Source organism: Erigeron canadensis, chromosome 7 (genome assembly GCF_010389155.1).
Source record: "Erigeron canadensis isolate Cc75 chromosome 7, C_canadensis_v1, whole genome shotgun sequence".
Classification (NCBI taxonomy): Eukaryota; Viridiplantae; Streptophyta; class Magnoliopsida; order Asterales; family Asteraceae; genus Erigeron; species Erigeron canadensis.
The window spans coordinates 20,881,525-20,901,984 of NC_057767.1; the positions used below are offsets into that span (position 1 = coordinate 20,881,525).

General features: G+C 30.9%; 1 protein-coding gene and 1 long non-coding RNA gene across 2 annotated transcripts; both read left to right on the forward strand.

Moving 5' to 3' along the window:
• The first annotated feature begins 2,456 nt into the window (after positions 1-2,456).
• Positions 2,457-9,498, forward strand: LOC122607756. Its single transcript, XM_043780789.1, has 13 exons — positions 2,457-2,691; positions 2,782-2,847; positions 3,417-3,482; positions 3,830-3,905; positions 4,212-4,289; positions 4,400-4,497; positions 5,517-5,590; positions 6,682-6,769; positions 7,152-7,309; positions 7,613-7,655; positions 7,887-7,952; positions 8,639-8,716; positions 9,234-9,498. Exons 1-13 carry the CDS (start codon positions 2,593-2,595, stop codon positions 9,315-9,317), a joined length of 1,074 nt encoding a protein of 357 aa, XP_043636724.1. The 5' UTR covers positions 2,457-2,592; the 3' UTR covers positions 9,318-9,498.
• Positions 9,499-16,360: 6,862 nt separating this feature from the next.
• Positions 16,361-17,413, forward strand: LOC122606552. The gene is made up of 3 exons (XR_006324938.1): positions 16,361-16,472; positions 16,564-16,899; positions 17,191-17,413. It is a non-coding gene; the product is annotated as an uncharacterized LOC122606552 (long non-coding RNA).
• Positions 17,414-20,460: the final 3,047 nt, after the last annotated feature.

The following is a 20,460-nucleotide window of genomic DNA, read 5'->3' on the forward strand; positions in this document are numbered from 1 at the left end:
GATCATATCATTATTCGTGCACATGTGATCATAAAATTCACGTCTCCAAAATTATATAATGGATGATAATCCATGTTTGTACATAATTGTAAAATCCAAAATTACACCTGAATAACTCAAAGACAATAAAAAAACAATCACCATGCAACGAATAATCAATGATTAAGCTTGATGAAAAAAGTTCCTAAAAGAACCTGCAATTCTTGGGTTCCTAAAATAACTTTTCAATATATATGGGTTAATTATTGTAAAACAAGTATTAAAGTAAAACAAATAAAATAATATCGTAACCCTTAAATCATGAAAAAATTGATGCACAAAATTCCTCAAAGCACAAGTGTATATATTATGCACGATAATTTTAATGATGCACAATATTTTTTAGTGAAAAGAAACCTATTATTTTATATGTTTTACATTATTAATTATTTTACATTACCTAGATCCTATATATATATATATATATATATAAAGGATTATGTAGCTGTTAGATATCTAAGATTTGATTGTCGAAACCATCACATACTAATTTTTTTAAATTTATATGCATATAAGGGCTGAAGAGGAGAGATCAAATGAGAAACTTGCTTAAGGAGAGAAGTGAAATAAGATTAATTTTTAATTTTTCTTCTGTATTTTTCATTTTTAATTTTTATTAGTGAAAACCTATTCCAAAAAAATAAAAAATAAAATTAAAAAATAAACAAATTTCTATACATATATAGATTTTTTACCATAACATGTATACACGTTGTAGATATTTACACATGCTAAGTTGTATTTTTTTATTAAATTTTTTTTTTAAGTTTGAAATTTTTTTTTGATTGAGTTTATGTAAAAAAAAAAAGAATATAAAAACTTTTAAAAAATCAAAAATCAGAAAAACAAGCAAAAAAAAAAAAAAATCAAAAACGAAATTTTATCTTTTTTTTTTTTTTTTCCTTAAGCTACCTTTTCTCTAGATGTCTATCTTGTAATATAATATATAAATGATTGAATTTTCATGTTTTTTATGAATTAAAAATTAAGAAGTGAGAAGTTTTATAATCAAATTTCTAAATAAAATTATCTTTTTGAAATTTAAGTGTGACAATCATCAATAATAAAATATAATCACAAGAACTAAAACCTTTTTGTTTGACATAACATAATTTTTAGCAAACTTATACCTAACATAATTTTTAGTTAGGATTTCAGTCAATAGAATGATTAATTCGTTTCAACACAAACAATAAAATTTATTAGTTATGGAGTAAAATTTATTAGTTATTGGTGCAATACGACGTTTTTTTTTGTGTTTGAGCTAAAAGACCTACTGATATTAACGAGCTATCGGGCAAGACTAAAGAAGAAAAGGAGGCTATAAAAGGCTTAATCATCATTGGTTATTGGAGCATTTGAAAACTTAATGACATCAAATTCAATAATGACGAGAGCAAGTATCCGTGTGTTGCGGCGGTGAGATGGTGGGGTGATACCTAGGTCATAGAGTATGATAGGTTATAGAAGTTGATATGTCATAGAGTATGATTGTCAAATGCCTTAGCCGTACGGGCTCCGCCCTCGGATTTAAAAATTTATCGAAAATATATTGAATGACATCTCTAATGAAAGAACATAAAATTTTAAGAACACCCATACAATTTTTATAATTTATCGATGTATGGTTTTTGAGATAAAAGATTTTGAATGAATTAGAGGAATAAATGATTTATGGAGGAGAGAGAAAAAAGATGATTGGTTGAGATTTGAGGAGAGAGAAAGAGTATTATAGTTATTTTAGATAAATATAGAATAAATAAGAGGGACATTTTGGGAAAGTACTTAAAATCAATATTGAAAATTTCAAGTTCAATGTTGAAAATCTAGGGAAAATCTGCTTTATAATATAACGTGAGTAAGTACCCGTGCGTTGCGGCGGTGAGATGGTGAGGGTGATAGCTAGGTCAGAGAGTGTGATAGTCAAATGCCTACGACCTTCGCCCTCAGATTTAAAAATTCATCGAAAGTATATCGAATGACATCTCTAATGAAAGAGCATGAAATTTTAAGAACACCCATACAATTTTTATAATTTATCGACGTATGATTTTTGAGATAAAAGATTTTGAATGAATTGGAGGAATAAATGATTTATGGAGGAGAGAGAAAAAAGATGATTGGTTGAGATTTGAAGAGAGAGAAAGGGTATTATGGTTATTTTAGATAAATATAAAATAGATAGAGAGGGGTATTTTGGGGATGTACTTAAAATCAATATTGAAAATTTCAATGTTGAAAATCTGGAAAGAATCTGCTTTATAATATATAAATATAGATATACTCAACATTAATAACCTTCTTTTAAGGTATCACAAGTCAATGAGATTTTTGTGGTTTAAGACTAGTTGAAATATAATGGAATTTTTTTGGAACGATTGGTGTAAAACTGTAAATTATAAAATAATATAGCTTATGTTATACACCTCTGGTGATTTGATAGAGTGAGTGTGAATGGAATCTTAAAAAAAAGTTACGGAGTACAATGAAACGGAATTTTGAAATCCAAACGACGGCCTCTTCAGTTTAAACTTTAGAAGGAAAGAAGAAAAGATGTTGGAAGCCCGGAGTCTAAAGAAAGCGATAATACCTTCATCACTCATTGACTTTCCTTCTCCCGCCAATCTTCAATCCAATCGCCTCTCCCTTCATGTATGTATATGTGTGTATTTACCTTTCCTTCATTCCTAATTATGATGATTTATATATAATAATAATAATAATAATATGTGATGTGGTCAGGTGAATGAAGATGGAACTTCTTGCTGGCTTTATGTGGCCTCTGGTGTCCATGTTTATCGCCTTTTGGTTATCTTTCTCTCTTATAACTTTGTTTCCTTGCTCACAAAATTTGAGACTTATAAATTATCCGGGTTTGAGAAAACAATGCTCAAAGCCTAAAACAAAGAAAACATCAACACACACGCTCTTATTAACTAAGAATCAGTCCTAGTAAATATTGCATTTTCTGTTTAGTTTATTATTTGGCAAAATAATTATAGGAAGTCATGCTAGTTATTCTTGCCGTTAGATGGACATTACTACTTACTGATTAGCTGAAAGAGTTGTGTCTCGTATAGGCCTCAAAATGCCGACCTAGCACTTCTAAGCGCTTTCCGAGTGTGATTGTATCTAAAGTATCGAACATGATATCGAGTACGTTATTTAATACGAGACTATAATCTTGACACATGAATAAATGAAATTATGAAATGGCAAGTGAAAATATGTCATGCTTGTAAGAGAAACCCCGAAAAATGGGGAGGTAAAAGAAAATATGAACCTGTATCTCCTAATCTATGTTGGCCTGGTTTGTAGTTTATCATGATTTGCCGTTTGATTTCAACATATTTCCAAAATTTTCTTTTCTTTTGTAGGTCTCTTTGAAAGATTCTTCAATTGACGAAGGAAAGGATAGCCTCCTTATACCTGAACTAACTCAGGTGAGCTTTAATAAGATTATGTCATTACTCGTGTAGATTGACTGTGCTTCATTTTACCTCAACCCCACCCTCAAATCAATCAGACTTTGATATATATATACACACACACTAATTTCTGTAACACCCTGCTAAAGAGGAAACACGAGGTGCACAACAAACATAGTATGTAGCACATGACATAGATCACAACACCCCCTATAATTTTACTTACACGAACCAAAAGATATAATGTCTGAGGGATGTACCCTTTACAACGCATCAAAATCAAAGATTTACAGACCAAAAGAACTAAACTAATCATGAATATACCATATGTAATCACTAATCAGTAATTTGTATATTTGAAGGTACTGGACTCCGCCATTGTGAACCGCTGCCCTCATCGGTCAGAAATTCAGACTATAGTATTGAATGAAACTGAGAGTATGTGTCCTGCATTTATTGTTTAGTTAAAATATTTCTCATGAAAGTAACTTTTCTTTTTCACTTTCTTTTATGCTAGCTGACATTGTCCATATATTAAATCTTGAGTGTCAAACTTGTACCTATACCATACTTGTTCCTTTTATGTGTTTGTCACTTTGTTGATATTTTTGCTTTAATTTTGAAAATTTAGTTCATTTGACATTTAGTCTTAGTATGACATATTGACTATGAAAGGGAAGTGAGGGAGTGTAATAGGGTCTGTTGTGTTTTCAGTTTGTTAATCTTATGATTCAATATCTGTAGATAGTGATTGCTTAATATTGGGAAGTGTTGACTCCTATGGACATCTTATTGTTTCCAGATTGGACAGTAATGGTAAAGGTACCATTTTTCTGTTTTTTTTTAATGTTCAAGTAGCATATCTGGTTCCCTATTAATTTTATCTTCCATTTTTTTAAAGTCAATTATGCATGTATTTAGCTAATTTTCAGATGTTGAAAGGCTTACGTTTTCTGTATCACCTCGGGATTTTGGAGTCGGAGAAGCTGGGTGGGCAGGGCTTTCCTTTAGTCCAAGTCAATGGTCGACGGTACAACTTATGATCTTTTATGAACTTAATATACTTAATTGTTCTATTAACTGTTTTTCTCTATGGTCTATATTTATCATATCACAAAAATCTCACACACGGAATATCTAGTACATTGAACAATTACATGACCACATTGACTTGATAACTTATTTGTATATCATCTTACATGATTAAACATGTTTAGTATGTTTTACTCTATATTGTCATTGTAAAAGTCTCATCATAACATTAAATACTATAAATGCATAAAACCATAGAACCCATGTCTCTACTTTGTAAGTGTTGAGTCCTATGAAATGTAGACAAGAAGAATGGCCGAACCACAAAAGCTTTCTACCACTTGTCATGGAAGTCTAAACTGTTGAATGGCCTAAGCTCTATTCTCTATATTTTGCAAGCATGTTATATTTGAAGGAGTGTTTAAAAAATCTAGAGTGGTTAACGTGAATTCCATTTCATGCTAGACTATTCTAATGTTGCCTTAAGCATTGTGGATGATTTTGAAACCGCACACATTTTGTTGACTTTGTTGACTATAAGAGACACTGATGTCGTAGGAAGCCAGCTTGCTGTAAAAAATAGTAATGGGGAAACATTTTGCATACACATCGGTAGAGGTGGCAAGAGGGTGGGTAATGGGTTCTGGTTAAAACAGGTAGGTCCATTGTCTGTCAACTATGTTTGCAAAATTTCTATTTCTTAAATAATAATCCATGCTTCGATTAATGTTATGTAGGAGGTTTTGTGCATTAAAATTACACATGGAGCAACTTCAAATCTGTTTTGACTCCTTTTCTTTTAGAACGAGATACTAATTTTATAAACCTTTGGACGAATTAGAGATAAATGGATCCCCAAGGCGACCTAATGGAACAAGCCCTAATCCACTAAGAGTAGAACGGAATATCTGTAATTTTGGTCTTGTTGAAAATTGACTTTTGCTATTAACAAATGAAAGTGATTTGATCATCATTCTTTCTAGCATCTGCAAGCTCGACTGATCTTTGATATTTCAGACTGCTGTGGCTCATAGCTTTGGCAAGAGTATTGATGTATATGATCAGGATCTTCATCTTCGGACTTTCCGTACGTAAGTTTTCTCATTTTTCTGTTCATTACACTTTGGTAGTTGGTACATATTACAAAAGCGTTGTTGTCGTAAAAATATGAAGCTCTATTAGGTCCAGCGATCAAGTTAATTGCAAGTGTGGTTGATTGCTGCATAAATAAAGAAAAGTTCTGGACCAAGTATAAAGTAATCATTTGACTTGCCAAAAAGGATTTTTTGATTCATAAATTATGTAAAAAGGAATTGTCACATATTTGGGACAACCCAACAATGGAAGTATTTATTGCTAAGACAGACGTAATAGCATTATTTTATGCATGAACATGACATGAGTTTTTTTATTAACTGCCCACCTGAATATACTTTAGTTTCATAGTTTGAAATTGAGACTTGTATTCCCCTGACCCCTCTATCAATAGATAATCATATGCAATATCAAGTAGCAAGGAAGTCGAAGATGATATCATGGATTTTTTAAACATGTAGAAAGATGGTCCCTTTATGAAAAAGAAGAGTATCACATTTCAGACAGCAAAAGATAATTTTGTTTTTGTAATCTCCAACCGTCTTCATTTGATTTACTTTTTTATCCAACTTTGACCACCTTCTTGATTCTAATACTAGTGGACAAATCCATGAAATTTTATGTTTCAATCCAATTTCTTAGAGTCCAAACAGTTGTTAGGTCTGTGTTTGGTTGGTGATATAACCAACTTTCACCCTTAAAATTTCAGAAGAAATTTTAAAACTTGGAACATGTTGAAACATTTTCATTTACTCGTAGCTGTTTTGCTATTTGTCACTCTTTTGGTTATGCCTTAAGTAGTGAAAGTTGCTTAGCATCATCAGTTGAAATTTGGAAAGCCTTGAGGCCAGTTTGTTTAGACATTATGTTTTATGTCCATATGGTGCTTTCCTTTCATTAATAGGGACCTAACCAAAAGAAAAAAAATTGGATCCTAAAAAATGTAAACATGTGACTAAATAAAAAGAAGTCACTCATGTTGGTATTAGTGATAATAGAGTATCAGATCTTTCCATTTTCACACACTCTGGACCTAAATAAAAAGAAACTGGCATGAGTGTCGCCTAATGTTGCATTCTCATTGCAGATTGTGGTACCCTACAGCAGTAAACTTTGTACAAAACTTATACAGTGGCAATGAGAGTTCAATATTGGCTGTTACAGAAGGCTGCCAGGTACTTCAAATACTAACTAAGCATGTTCAGGAGTATTTTCATCAATTCCTATAGAATAGAAGAGCTTGAAATGTTGATTGAGCCTGTTAAACTTTTTTGCTCTAAGGATCTGTGAGGCCCTCGCTATGCAACCACGGACTCCTTTTATGAGTTATAGAAAGTGGTGAATCCCATGTTGCCAAATGAAAATAGGATTTAATGTCGGAAAATGTCATCTTAATGTAGGGAGCTTCGTTATCGTACCGGGTGCTCATTGGTTCCCTTTTTTTTGTGTGTGTGGAAAACTCTCATATATTTATTTGTCTGATAAATAATGCAATGGGTTATCTCTTTGAATCATTTCAATTGTTATGTAATTTCTTATTTCTTCGATCTCTTCCAGCTGTCAATATGGGACGTGAGATTAAAAGAAAAAGGTGGGTGTGTGCACAGAATTTGTGGTTCAGTTGGAGACGTATTATATGCAGTTTGCAACTCCTCAAGTGGTAATATTGCAGTTGGTGGATCTGATCGTACTATGACTATCTATGATCCCCGCAGGTTGTGTATGCTCTTACTGATCTTAAAATTATTTTTCTGAACATACAAGGTAAATCTTAAGGATGAAGGAAAGGGGTAGATACTGAAAAAAACACAAAAATGCACTTTTGATTGTTGAAAGTTGAACAAATGAACACTTCAATTCTTGTACTCTTGTGATTTAGCTTGTTTGTTTAATTAGCATTTCCTGCAAGTTAAGGTTTTAAGATATTGAATCTATCATCATCTGCCTGCTGGTTCTATATGAAGTACTTAAGTTTGTAATGACTCAAAGCTGATATTCTTCTGATCTATTTGGTGTAGATGGGCAGCTGTATCAAGATGGGTGAACTGCTCAAAATATGAGGTCGGTTAAGTCCCAGTTTTAGTTGTGTTTATTTGCATCTTTTGTTAATGGAAGGTAAATAGATCAATGACAAAATAAAGATCGTTAGAAAGTTTCTTAGTTTTCTAAATATTGTCATTGCTATGTGAAGTTAAATATTGCTTGATATCCATGAAAACTAGTGGGTGCTTGCATAATAGTTGCAACATTTTTCGGTTCTTTTAACTCTGAAGTTATATTTTATATTTTCAGATAACTGGGATATCTTTCTCTTCAGTTGACTCTAATTATGCCTACATCCAAGGAGTTGATTATGAGGTGGGTAACCTAAACTTCTGAAATTTTGTGATATTGAGCTTGATACAAGGTTACACCTTTGTAACTGTGAAGGTCATGGGTTCACGTCTCACTTTTAGAGCAATCACATTTTGCAAAGTCAAAGAGCCCTGGCTCAGGGTGCATCACCTTTTCACTTCAATTTTGAGGTGGGTATAAGGATCGATCTGTGGTGTTGGTTAACAGACCTGGTACAAAACGTGTAAATACTGGTACATGTCAACGCAGCCTCTTCTATGACTAGTTGACCAGAATCACTTTAATTTTGAATTTTTTGTAAATAGTGTGCATGCTAAATAGGATTCAGCAAATTGTATATCATTACAATTGTGATGTATTAACTTCTTTTGTACGCATTTTTGGACGAATTTTGACCCGTTTAGCCCTCGTTTTTTCGAAGGTGAGTTGAATCCACACACCCATTTTGCATGTATGTCTCAATTGAGACTTGAATCCACAACTTTATGGTTGGGCCGCCTAATTACTGCTAGTCCTTTGATCCATTTGGCCCGTTTCATTTTACCTCTTTCTTTTCTTTTCTTTTTCTTTTTTTTTTTTTTGTATTCACCCGTTTGACTATTTCGACTTTGCTCATGAGTAAGTAGGTTAAAGTTTGCTACCTCTACTTAATTTATCCTAAAAATTCGTCATGGATGAGTGCTTTGCAGGTATTTTGTGGACAATGGAAAGAAAATAAGAAAGCGTTTTCATTTAGAGGCGATTCAAATTGGCTTGGTTTTAGTAAGGTAATCGTATCTTCTTCTGCAACATTTCAGTTCTCTTTATTTTTGTAGAATTTTTTTCAGTTCTTTGATCTTCATTTCATTGTTCTGGCAATATCTTGGGAATGCTAAGATCAAAGTTCTCATATCTATAATTGGATCTAGTGATAATGTTGGCTGGTTATGTGAAGTAGATATGGTATTATTGATCCATTCTGTTATTTTAATAATGTTGTCTTTACTTGATTAATTAACTTATATATTTGATATCTTAAAAAGTGATGAAAAACGTGTTTCCAAGTTAACCCGACCCATCTTGGCACTTCTTATGTGAAGCTTAGTGCATGATACTTCTGTAGATTTATATTCGATCAAAGAGACACCTGTTGGTTACTTGGTTAAAGAACTAGGATTAAGGGAGTTGGTTGCTTTGCTTACGAAAATCCGAACCCCTCTATAATCAAAAGATTCAATTTTGATACTTATATAATGATGTACTTATTGTTTGGTATTTTCACAAAATTTATGATTGATACTGCAGTGTCAGAACAGGGATGTTTTGGGGGGATGGTGCGATTCTGGCAGCATATTTGTAGCTGATGTAGTTGAAGGTAAAGAAAGATGAAGCGTAGGTTTCAATTGTATTTTCATTTAGCAACCGCCAAGTGTCAATGTAGCACTAATCCTCTGCATTTTGGTAGTACTACTTCATAGTGTGCACTGTGTAGCTCAACATAACATTTGCATGTTATTTGATACATTCTATAGTGTGAACAAGTATGGAGACATTGGGTTTCCTTGTCTTAGCCCTCGTTTACCTATGAAGTATCCATGTAGTCCCCAATTAATACTAATATCCCAAGATTTCTTGAAGAAAGCAGCTGAAAAAGCCGCCCGGGCCCAGTAATTTTCCATCTCCAATGGAGAACATAGCAGCCTTGACTTCTTTTTTTTGGTAACCTCTCTAATCATGATATCAGCTGTGTCGATGAAGTTTATTCACAAACAGCCCACTGCTTATTAAGGGAGACACCTGAGCAATGCACCCCATAAATTTCATATAATGGTCAACAAAAAAGCCGATGAAACTGAATCACCCTATGAGCAATATTCTGCTCATCATGTACAGTCTCAAATTCTCAATCTGAGAACTGTTAGACCTCTCCTTCACCACATCGTGGAACAAGCGAGTATTACTAATTACTATCCTCATTACACTATTCCAAATAAAATAAAATTACTATCCCCATTACTCAAATCAACCTTTGTTTTTTTGATTTATCTCTCCTCATCAATTACAACATCGTTGAAATCACGAAGATAATGGGCATTTTCTAGTCTCAGATCCTCCAAGTCCGGGTTCAAGTTCAACTGTTTTTGGACCTCGTCCAATTCAAACCTAAAAAATTTAACTTTTTCATGCAAACTTCCTTGTTTCCACATATCAAGGCATTAGGAGGCTTTTTTGAGGGCCTTAAGCTTGTGCGTGATTTTGAACATGGAACCCATCCCGAAAACAAGATATGACTCAGCACATTATTATTTCTGGACCTTCACAACAACTAAGGTTTATAAATCAATTTGACTGCAAATATTTTTGCAGGTTTATTTACTAGGTTCCTATGAGAGTACTATTAAGTTGAAGTTTTTACGGTTCACCTACAGGCACGAAAAGGTGACTAGGTGCTCATTAGTTCCTTTTTTGGAAAGTCTGCATATATCAGGAAAATCATAAGGAAAGGATTAGATTTATAAAAAACACAAAATAGTACCTTTGATCATTGAAATGAATTTACACTTTAATTCATGTACTTCAAGCTAAGGGTATAAGATATTGATCCTTTCAACATCTGGCTAACTGGTTCTACATGTAGTGCTTAAGTTTGTAAAGGACTTAATGCTGATATTCTTCTGGAATATTTGGTGTAGATGGTCAGCCCTATCATGATATAGGTGAACTGCTCAAAATATGAGGTTTATGAAGTCCCAATTTTAGCTGTGTTTATTTGCATCTTTTGTAATGGAAGGTATATAGATCAATAACTATTTGCATCTTCCGAAAGTTTGTGATCTTCAGCTTGATGTAATTGAGAAGCTCATGGGTTCAAGTATATCTTTCAAAGCAATTGCAATGTTAGAACGTCAAAGAGCCCTGGCTCAGAGTGCATTACCTTTTATCTTCAGTTTTGAGGTTGGAAAACGGGTGGATCTGTGGGGATGGGTAACAGAATTCGGACAAACGTGTAATTACTGGTACAGGTCAAAGCGACCTCTACCATGACTAGTTACCAGAATTAAATTAATTTCCGATTCTCTGTAAACAGTGTGCATGCTAAATATGATCAAGAAAACTGTATTATTACAATAGTGATGGAATAACTACTTTTGTACGTTTTTTAGACTAGTTTTGACCCGTTGAATCGTCTTTTTTCTAAAGGCGAGGATGGTGTGCATATTTGTAGCTGATGTAGTTGAAGGTAAAGAAAGATGAAGCGCAGGTTTCTTGTTTCATTTGTATCTTCGTTAATGGAACACTAACCCTTTGCATCTTGATAATACTACTTCACATTGTGTAACTCAATAGAACATTTGCATGTTATTTTTTAGATACAATGTATTCAAGAAAACGTTTCAAGAATACATTTAATTGTAAGAAAGATTCATGGTCAAAGTGTGTATGCTAAAGATGGTGGAAGATAATTTGAATGTATGTCAACTCAAAACATGACTTTTTCTATGTTAAGAAAATAATGTATATGCTTTCTAAAGATTAAAGACCACTGATCTAGTCTTTACTGTTTTATTACCAAATAACCCTTTGAAGGGTAATAGGAGACAGAAATAGTCAACATCTGGTATTAAGATCAAAGACTGTCTCATGTATTGACAGTCCAGACTTGACACTTAATTGGTGATTCAAAGGTTTTCTTGTGGAAAATATCATTTAACACTAGCATGGTACCCGCGTAATGCGACGGCAGTGGCCGCGACGGCGGTCTGATGTTGTCGGCGACGGGTGGAGATGGCAACGACTATTAACGGTGGTGACGGTGTTGAGTGGTGCAAGTTGATGTAAATGCGAATAATGTGAAGGTGGTGGTGTAAATACTTTAGAAGATAAAAGACTCATGATGTAAATTTATTTATTAAGGGTAAAATAGTCATTTCACAACTTTTTTTTCAACAAGAGTGTATAATCTTTATATAATACGAGAGATAATGCCCGCGCGTTGCAACAGTAAGATGGTGGGGTGGTAGGTAATAGGAGGTGATAAGACATAGAGTATGATAGTCAAATGCCTTAGCCGTACGCCCTCGAATTTGAAAATTGGTCGAAAGTATATCGAATGACATCTCTAATGAAAGAGTACGAAGTTTTAAGAACACCCATACAATTTTTATAATTTATCGATATACGGTTTTTGAGATAAAAGATCTTGAATAAATTAGAGGAATAAAATGATTTATGGAGGAGAGAGAAAAAATGAGTGGTTGAGATTTGAGAAAAGAGAGAAGAATGAGTAGTTGATATTTAAAGGTATTATATTAGGTGGATATGTTTAAATTAGTGAATAAAAAAGAGGGGCAATTTAGGTACTTCAATTCATCTTTTGATAATTTTAAAAAAAAAAGGGCCCTCCTTTATAATATAGTATTAGATAAGTATAGTTATAGAAGTATAGATTTTCACTGTGGGTTTAATTGTAAATATGTTTAACACTTTAACATTTTGACCAAAAGGTCAAAACTATCTTAATATGCTTAACATCATTTTGCAGACATCTTTCAAAATTGTTGACAGTGGGATTGGATCGTCGATGTATGTTACACGCTTCATGCCAAGAAACGTTAGTCCGAATGACACATTACAAGCAGATTTTGGTTTGTAAACCAAGTAAAGATATATCAACTATCTTTTTGGATTAAATACATTAGAAGGTGAGATTATAGCGTGTGTTTGGAATGAAATTGATTCTATGAAGTATACCTCATTGTGGTGACCACCCAAATATCGAATTTGTGGGTCACCAAACAGAGTGATTTTGAGGTAGTCAATTGAAGTCGACATTACATGAATCATACTATGAAGCTCCATTTATATACAGACATTTTATCCAAAATCTTTATCAATATCGCACCCCAAAAATCACCAGTTTTTTTTTTCTTTACCATATCACAAAATAAGCGACATATGAGAACAATTACCTTTCTTTCACCAATAGCAATCCTAAGAACTATAATCTCGTTTTTGTAATTAAGCATAGTACCCGCGCGTTGCGGCGACATTTTATATTATTTTTTTGGATGAATATATTGGTTACAGAGTCTGTCAAAAATATAAATTATGAGATTATGTCGATTGTTTTAAAACTATATAGAAAGTTCAATATTAATTAAATTAGAATCAAATATAAATTGATAACAAAAATAGTAAACTAATATAATAAAGCAAAAAATAAACCAATATAATATTTATACATACACTAAATAGTGTTGTAGTGTGTGGAGGGACATTTTGGGGAAAAAAATATGCTTAAAGTCTTAATTTAATACTCTTTATAAGGGGTTAAAAGGGTTAAAGATAAAGATAAATAAATAGCATTACTATTTTTTACCAAACATACACGAAATAAAAAAAATTAAGATGTCTAAATCAATTAAGTAGACATGTCGTCATTTTATATTTCTAGAACTTAATTGTACTTAGCTAAATTAATTAATCTCATATTAACAAAAACATAAATTTATTTTAGGCGCCTGGTATCCCGACCATATTTTTGGTAACCCGATCAGACTATTAATGACAGGGGGCTCGCTATTACTCATTTGTCATTATAGACATGGGGGTCCACACTATTTTGGAGCGATCTGGTCGAGATACCAAAAACTTTGGTTGGGATACACCATCCGTTATTTTAATCAAATGGATATAATCTCAAGATGCTAATCATTAAGGAGAAAAGTGAGTATGAGACTGTTATGCATCCAACTTGGATAGAAAAACCCCTCACATACCAATATTTTAATATTTTGAATAAATGTTTGTCCCATATGATTTTTATGATTTAAAAAAGGTATGTGAAAAGTTTTTTACCTAACTTAGGTGTATAACAGTCTCATATTCCCTACCTCATCATTAAATTAGTTATGCTACAATACTTTGGCTTTGGAAAGTAGTTCTTATGTCTTTGTCATGATTTAAACGTCGTGAATTGAATACGAATTTAAAGTTTATATATCACCATCATGGATTCTAATATTTGATCTATAATATTAAAAGAAGGGAAGTGATATTCGTACCATTTATTTTGATGTATGTACTACAGTTGTGTATTACTGATTTGTACAGTTAGTTATATAGTTTGTATATGATGACACATTTATAAAAAATGATGGTACTAATTTAAGTTCCAAGGAATATATGAAGTATGCTTGACCGAGGAACAACAAATTCATTTATAAAAACTTTAAGCATGCATAAGAGTTACTATCGTAGTTACGTTCCATTTAATTCTCTACTAACAAGGAGTAAATTACACGAATGGTTTTTGATTTTTTGTTGGTTTGTCAAATACTACATATTTTGTACTAATAAATATGGTAATTAGGTAATTATTAAGTGAAAAATGCTAAAAGCAGTATTTTAACGTGCATAAAAAAAAATCTCCCCTTTCATACTAAAGGAGAAAAGTCGAGTGACATTACAAACTTGAGTTGTCAACAAAACAAGGCTTCCGCATAGGAACTATGACATCAAGTTGTAGGTATTTGATGGTGTTTTTAGTGTGTGTGAAGGCTTTGGTGGGTCTTTTGAATTTTGAAAATGAAAAGGAAGAGAGTGGAGGGAGAATGGAGTTGAATTTTGAAAATGAAAAGGAAGAGAGTGGAGGGAGAAGGGAGAGAGAAATAAAAATATTTTATATTCATTCATTACATTAGAATATCTAAAATCTTTATACTCCATTTTCTTTCATCTCTTTATCTTATCCATATGAATACATATATATCTATAAATCGAGTTGGTATATATATATATATATAAAGCTTCTGATGATAAACTTGATGATGATGATGATGATGATGATGATGATGATGACGATGATGATGATGATGATGATGATAAAAGAAAGATTGGTAACATGCTAGCCGACGGAAAGGGTGTGCATATCAAAAGGTTAGTGAAATTACAGTTTTTTTTACAAATTATTATTGATTTCATGTGGGATTTGAAACTTGTTTGGAGGACAATATTGAAGATAATTCATGTGTTTGATAAAATGCTTGAAAGAAGATGGATGGTGTTGCCTTCTAAGTGTTCGATGTAATGTCTCAAAAAGACATATAATCATATTGTGTTGTTTTTGATGGTTCTATATCTTGTAGGAACGTAAGAGATTTAATTTGTGATATGTTATATGTTATTAGTATCTTATTATTTAATTTTATAACATATCATATATATGTTATTAGTATCATATATATGTTTTATTTGTTTATATATTATATACATATACATATGCAACTATAGATATAGATATATGTATTTAATCTTGAAAATCAAATTTCATTGATGTTTTCAATCTCTTATGTAACCTATAAAAATCACATAAAAGCTTTGTGTATATCAATTTGATGATTCCAAGATGAAAATGGCTAATAAATTATATATTTTTATATATTTAGAGTTTTTTGTGGCTTTACTCTTATTTTTTTTTTGTATGAATATTCAGTTGGTGACTTGGTGCAGGGGAAGAAATAGAAAAGATTTTTTTCAGCCAAAAGTTTGATGGATTTATCCACTTTAGGTATGAATTTTCAGATTTTAATTTGGGGCTTTTTCTAGAAATTGTTATTGTGTAGTTGATTTTTTGTTTCTTAAATTGTTTGGCCAATGATGTTGAGTTTATGACAAGCTTTGTGAGGATTTAAACAATACCGATGATTATTCATGTTTTGAGGATGATTAATATAAGCTTTGGAGGTTTGATAACATATGTTTATAGGTAACAACCAAAATTGTATGCATAGGAAAATAAAGGTATTTACAACTTGAAGATGATGATGATTAAAAAAAGGTATATGAGTTTTTTTTTTTATTATTATTACCTTTTGATAGATTTTAAAAAGCTACATGATTTAAAAAAGTCAAGCATTTAATTTTATGACATTTTTGGAGTGCAAGTCTTATGATGGATTTATGTATCCCCTACAAGCATTTGGTATGTTTATGATGGTGTTTCTAAGTAGTCTTTTAAAGATGGTTAATATGTTTGCTATGGAACTACTACATTTAGAAGGATGCTTATATTGCTCAAAACTTGCTTATATGTGATTTTGTTGTTGTTTCAGATTTGTATTAAATGCTCCTCGGATAGAAAGGGAGAAGGGAGGTAAGCTCATGTTAGACTTCGAGTTCGAGTAAAGAAACAATGTTGTTTGATGGTGACTGAAAGACTGGTGTTGGTTGGTTGTTTTGAGCTCAATCAAAAGGGGAAAATGGGTTGATTTCCAGCTTTAGGCATATAAAATCTGGTGGTGAACTAAGATAAGATCCTCTTTACTACACCTTTATTCTATAAATTGCATACCTTTATTTTATGTATGTGTTTATTTCCACTTTTGATCTTCTGATCAGTCTTGACGTGTTCTTATTTGAAGTCAATTAATCGTATGTTACTAATACTGTAGGTTACGAAGGGACTATTGAGAGGGCTTATTGTAGTTGCTGATTACTGGTCATGTGACTATTGAGAGAGATTATTTGAATGTTATCCAAAAGGTGTGCATCAGCTCTTTTACTTTGTGTATTATATAAACAACTCCATGTTTCACTACTCAGCTTCAATTTGTGTACTAATTATGCCATGCAGACAACACAGGATATCCATGTATGTTGATGATGATGATGATGAGGGTAGGAGCCGGTCTCTTGTCAAGTAAAAGGTGGTCGCTAATTATGATTGTACAATTGCATCATGTTTATTAATGGGCTGTGAGTAGATAACCAAAAGATTACCTTATCATCCGTGTAACAAGAAATACGCAAAAGTTAGAACATGGACGTGTTATCAAGTGAAACTCTATGCACCGATCAAAAGTGGTATGCTATCACCAGAGGTGGTCATTATAAGAAATCTTGATCCTGAAGCTGTAGTCAGTGGTAGGGATGCTTTGAGTAAGATATTCTACTCTCGCTTTTTTGACTGGTAAAGTTTTAAGTCTAGAACTTGCAATCGAATATGAGAATGTATATTACTGAAACATCTAATTAAGTACTTACGCTTCATTTCTATGATTTGATTGTTTTGGAATATTTATTTAATCGCTTATTACTCTGTATGCTTTCAAGATAAATTGTAGATTACCTTAATGATGTTTGGTAGTTATAAAACTTTATAGCTGATCATACTATTTCCTTTTACTGATTCTGTCTGAAAGATAAAGACATAAGTTTACAGTTTTACCCATTGTTTCCAAATTGGTTATAATATATGCAGCTGAGTACAATTCTAAAGCTTCAAGTCTGAAAACAAGATTGAAGTGTATGAGCTTTTCAAGGACATGTGCAAGTGGTTAGGGTCATTAGAAATTGGATGCTCTAGCACTATTGTTGTAAGTATTCATTGTTTGAGAACAAGTCTGTATGTTTAACCTTTTAATCTAATTGCTTCACTGAAGACCTACAATGTATGTAGTTGATAAGGTCATTGATAACAATAGTTGGTGCTATTTATATGAAATTGTTTTAATGGTACTGTGATGGAATTAATAATGGAATCCAATATATTAATTTTTCCCCTACTTGGCAAGTTGGCATTGCATATTCAGTTGCCATATTTCAGCTTTTTAAGTCTATGATTGTATGTAGAAATAGTTCCAAATTTGCCAAAAATTCCAAGATTGATTATACTTTAGTATGTGGTTTAATAACCTATATGGGAATTTGAGACTTTTGGGATAGTTGGATAGCATCTATAAAGAATTTTGATCACTTCAAATCAGTAATAATAGTACAATAGTATTCTGCATATAATGTTAGTTTTGACTTACTTTGATTATGTTGGTGTGTGCGGAAACATATATATCATGCATATTTCAGTAAACTTAAGTTTTTAGTTTCATGACATTATGATTTTGAAATATAGGTTTGTTATTCTACTTACCTTGAAGGCTTGAAGTAAATGGAATGTTTACTTTCAGAAGTTCCTTGCAAATTTGAGTATACATTTTTTTAACCTAATTACTAATTATGTAATTATTAGGTCTCATTAATCGATTTTTATCTAAGATACTAAACTTTTAAACTAATTACTTTCTTTCTCAAACTTAATTTTATATTAACTTACTAAAAACGATTTTTTAAAATTTACCCGCATTTTTCGCGGGATAAAAATCTAGTTTGTACATTACATATTCAACTAGTGCTCAGGCCCGTCCAATGGACAGGTAATCTCAAAATATATTAAACAAAGCTAATATGATTCGAGCAACCATCAATATGACCAATATCCCAACTTAATCAATACGAAAACTAAAGAATAAGCATATGAAAAATAACTCCATATAAATATTGATTCAAGTTTACCTTCTTTTTTTTTTCAAATTTAGTTAAATAAAAAAATTGCAACAAAGTATATAATTTGAAAAATACATACCAACTCATCAACAATTTTTTGGTCATAGGTTTTTTTTTTGTTGAGAGTATGTGAGGGTTTTTTCTAAGTTGTATATATAAATAATAATTTTTAACAGACTTTTAAGGATAAAAATAGTTTTTAATTAATAATAAGGTTGGTCATTTAATAATTTAAATAAAATATTTAAAAAATAGTGAATTACTAAGGAGAGCGGATTAGGCTCAAAAAAGAAGATTAGGGATGTCAAGTGTATCTCAACCCCCTCTTTTAGTTATATTATAGATAACCACATTTGAATTTTATGATAAGTGTACAACTATTTACTGTACTTTAACTACAACCCTAAGAGTTGTGTTTATCAAAACCTTTTATAAATACTCAGTATATGATAATTGTTCGATAGTAACTATTATAAGATATTTGATCGAAACCATCTAATGTGTTTAAATCGAAGTAACTGGACGGATTGGTCTGGTTTAATAAAAAGGCATAGATTGTTTGTTTGTTTGTTTTTTATTAAACAGTTTTTATGATTTGGTCTTTCGTTTTAAATGTTAAATAAACTGTTTAAACCAAACCAAACCGTTTAACTATAATAACGATATGTTATATTTATATTAATAATTAATATTAAAATTATAAGCTATAAATATATTCATTATTAACTAGAAGTTGTAAACAAGTTTAAAGTTTTCATGATTTTATCTTAAAATTTTATATTTCTAGTTTTAAAATTTCATTTGTGTTTCTTTTGCAGCATAGGCGTTGCAATTTGATATGTTTGTTTTGTTGAGACTTTTAAATTTTTTGTTATGGCATGACATTAACTGATCTTATTTTATACCTCTTAGCAAGTATACATCATTTTAATATATACTAAAAGTATATACTAAAAAGCAACTGAACTAACCTCAATTCACCAATTACAACTTAAATTAATAATTTTATTGAAACAAAATACTTAAAATATAAAACTCATTTTTATCCTAAACAATCAACTAATTAAATAATTTTCTAAAAAATATCTTTTAATTATTAAAAAATTAATTTTGATTACAATTTGTATTTATACAACTATAATTATAACTTATTCACATTATTTTAAATTATAAGTTCTCCAATTATCAATGATTATATATATAAAAAAATTATAAATATTTAACTGATAACAACTATATAACTAAAAAATTTCATGAAAATAAATAATATTACAAAAACTACAAAATGGTATTTTAATTGTAATATTAAGAAAACAGTTACAACCACAAGCCTTGACATGATTTTGATAGACGAATAAGGTTAAACATTTTCGTCAATGTTACAGTATTACATTACATTTAGTTACTTTGATTTCATTACATTATTTATATTTCAATTTACCGATTTGGTTTTTCACAACTTTAATTACATTCTTTATATTTGAATTTAATAGTTTGTTCTTTCTCAACTTTTCTTGAATTACACATATTTAATTTTATCTTTAATATGTCATAAACAATTCGTGTATTTAACAAGGGTCTAAATCTAGTTAGATTGTAAACGCTACATATTACTATGCTCTTATATATTTTAATTTAAATTATACTGGGCAAACCAAACCAGATTAATTGGTTTTGGTTGGTTTGATATGATAAAACAATTTGAACGGATTGTTCAAAAGATCATTAAACCCCACAATTTAAGCTAAAACGAAATCAGACCATGTACATCCTCAATTACAAATATACTAGTTAAGCAACGCGGGTTTAACCCGGGCATGTTAATTTAAATCTAATAATTCAACTAAAACAACTAAAACAATATAACTTGATATAAATTTAATAATTCAACTAAAACAATAATTATATAGTTAATAAATCAACTAATTTGAAAAAATATATTTTATTTGTAATATTATATAAGAGAGATTTTTTATTCTTTAAACAAATTATTGATATTTTTATTAAACATGTAAAGGGCTACTTCTATTTTATTTATATATATGACATCATAATTAAATAAAAAGAATTTTTAAATGAAATACGGATTTGTCACATCAAAAACTTTCTAATAATGCCTATAAAAAACAATCTTGTTTTATTATTATATATATAAAGATAAAGATGTAATAAATGTAAATTTGAAAATTAA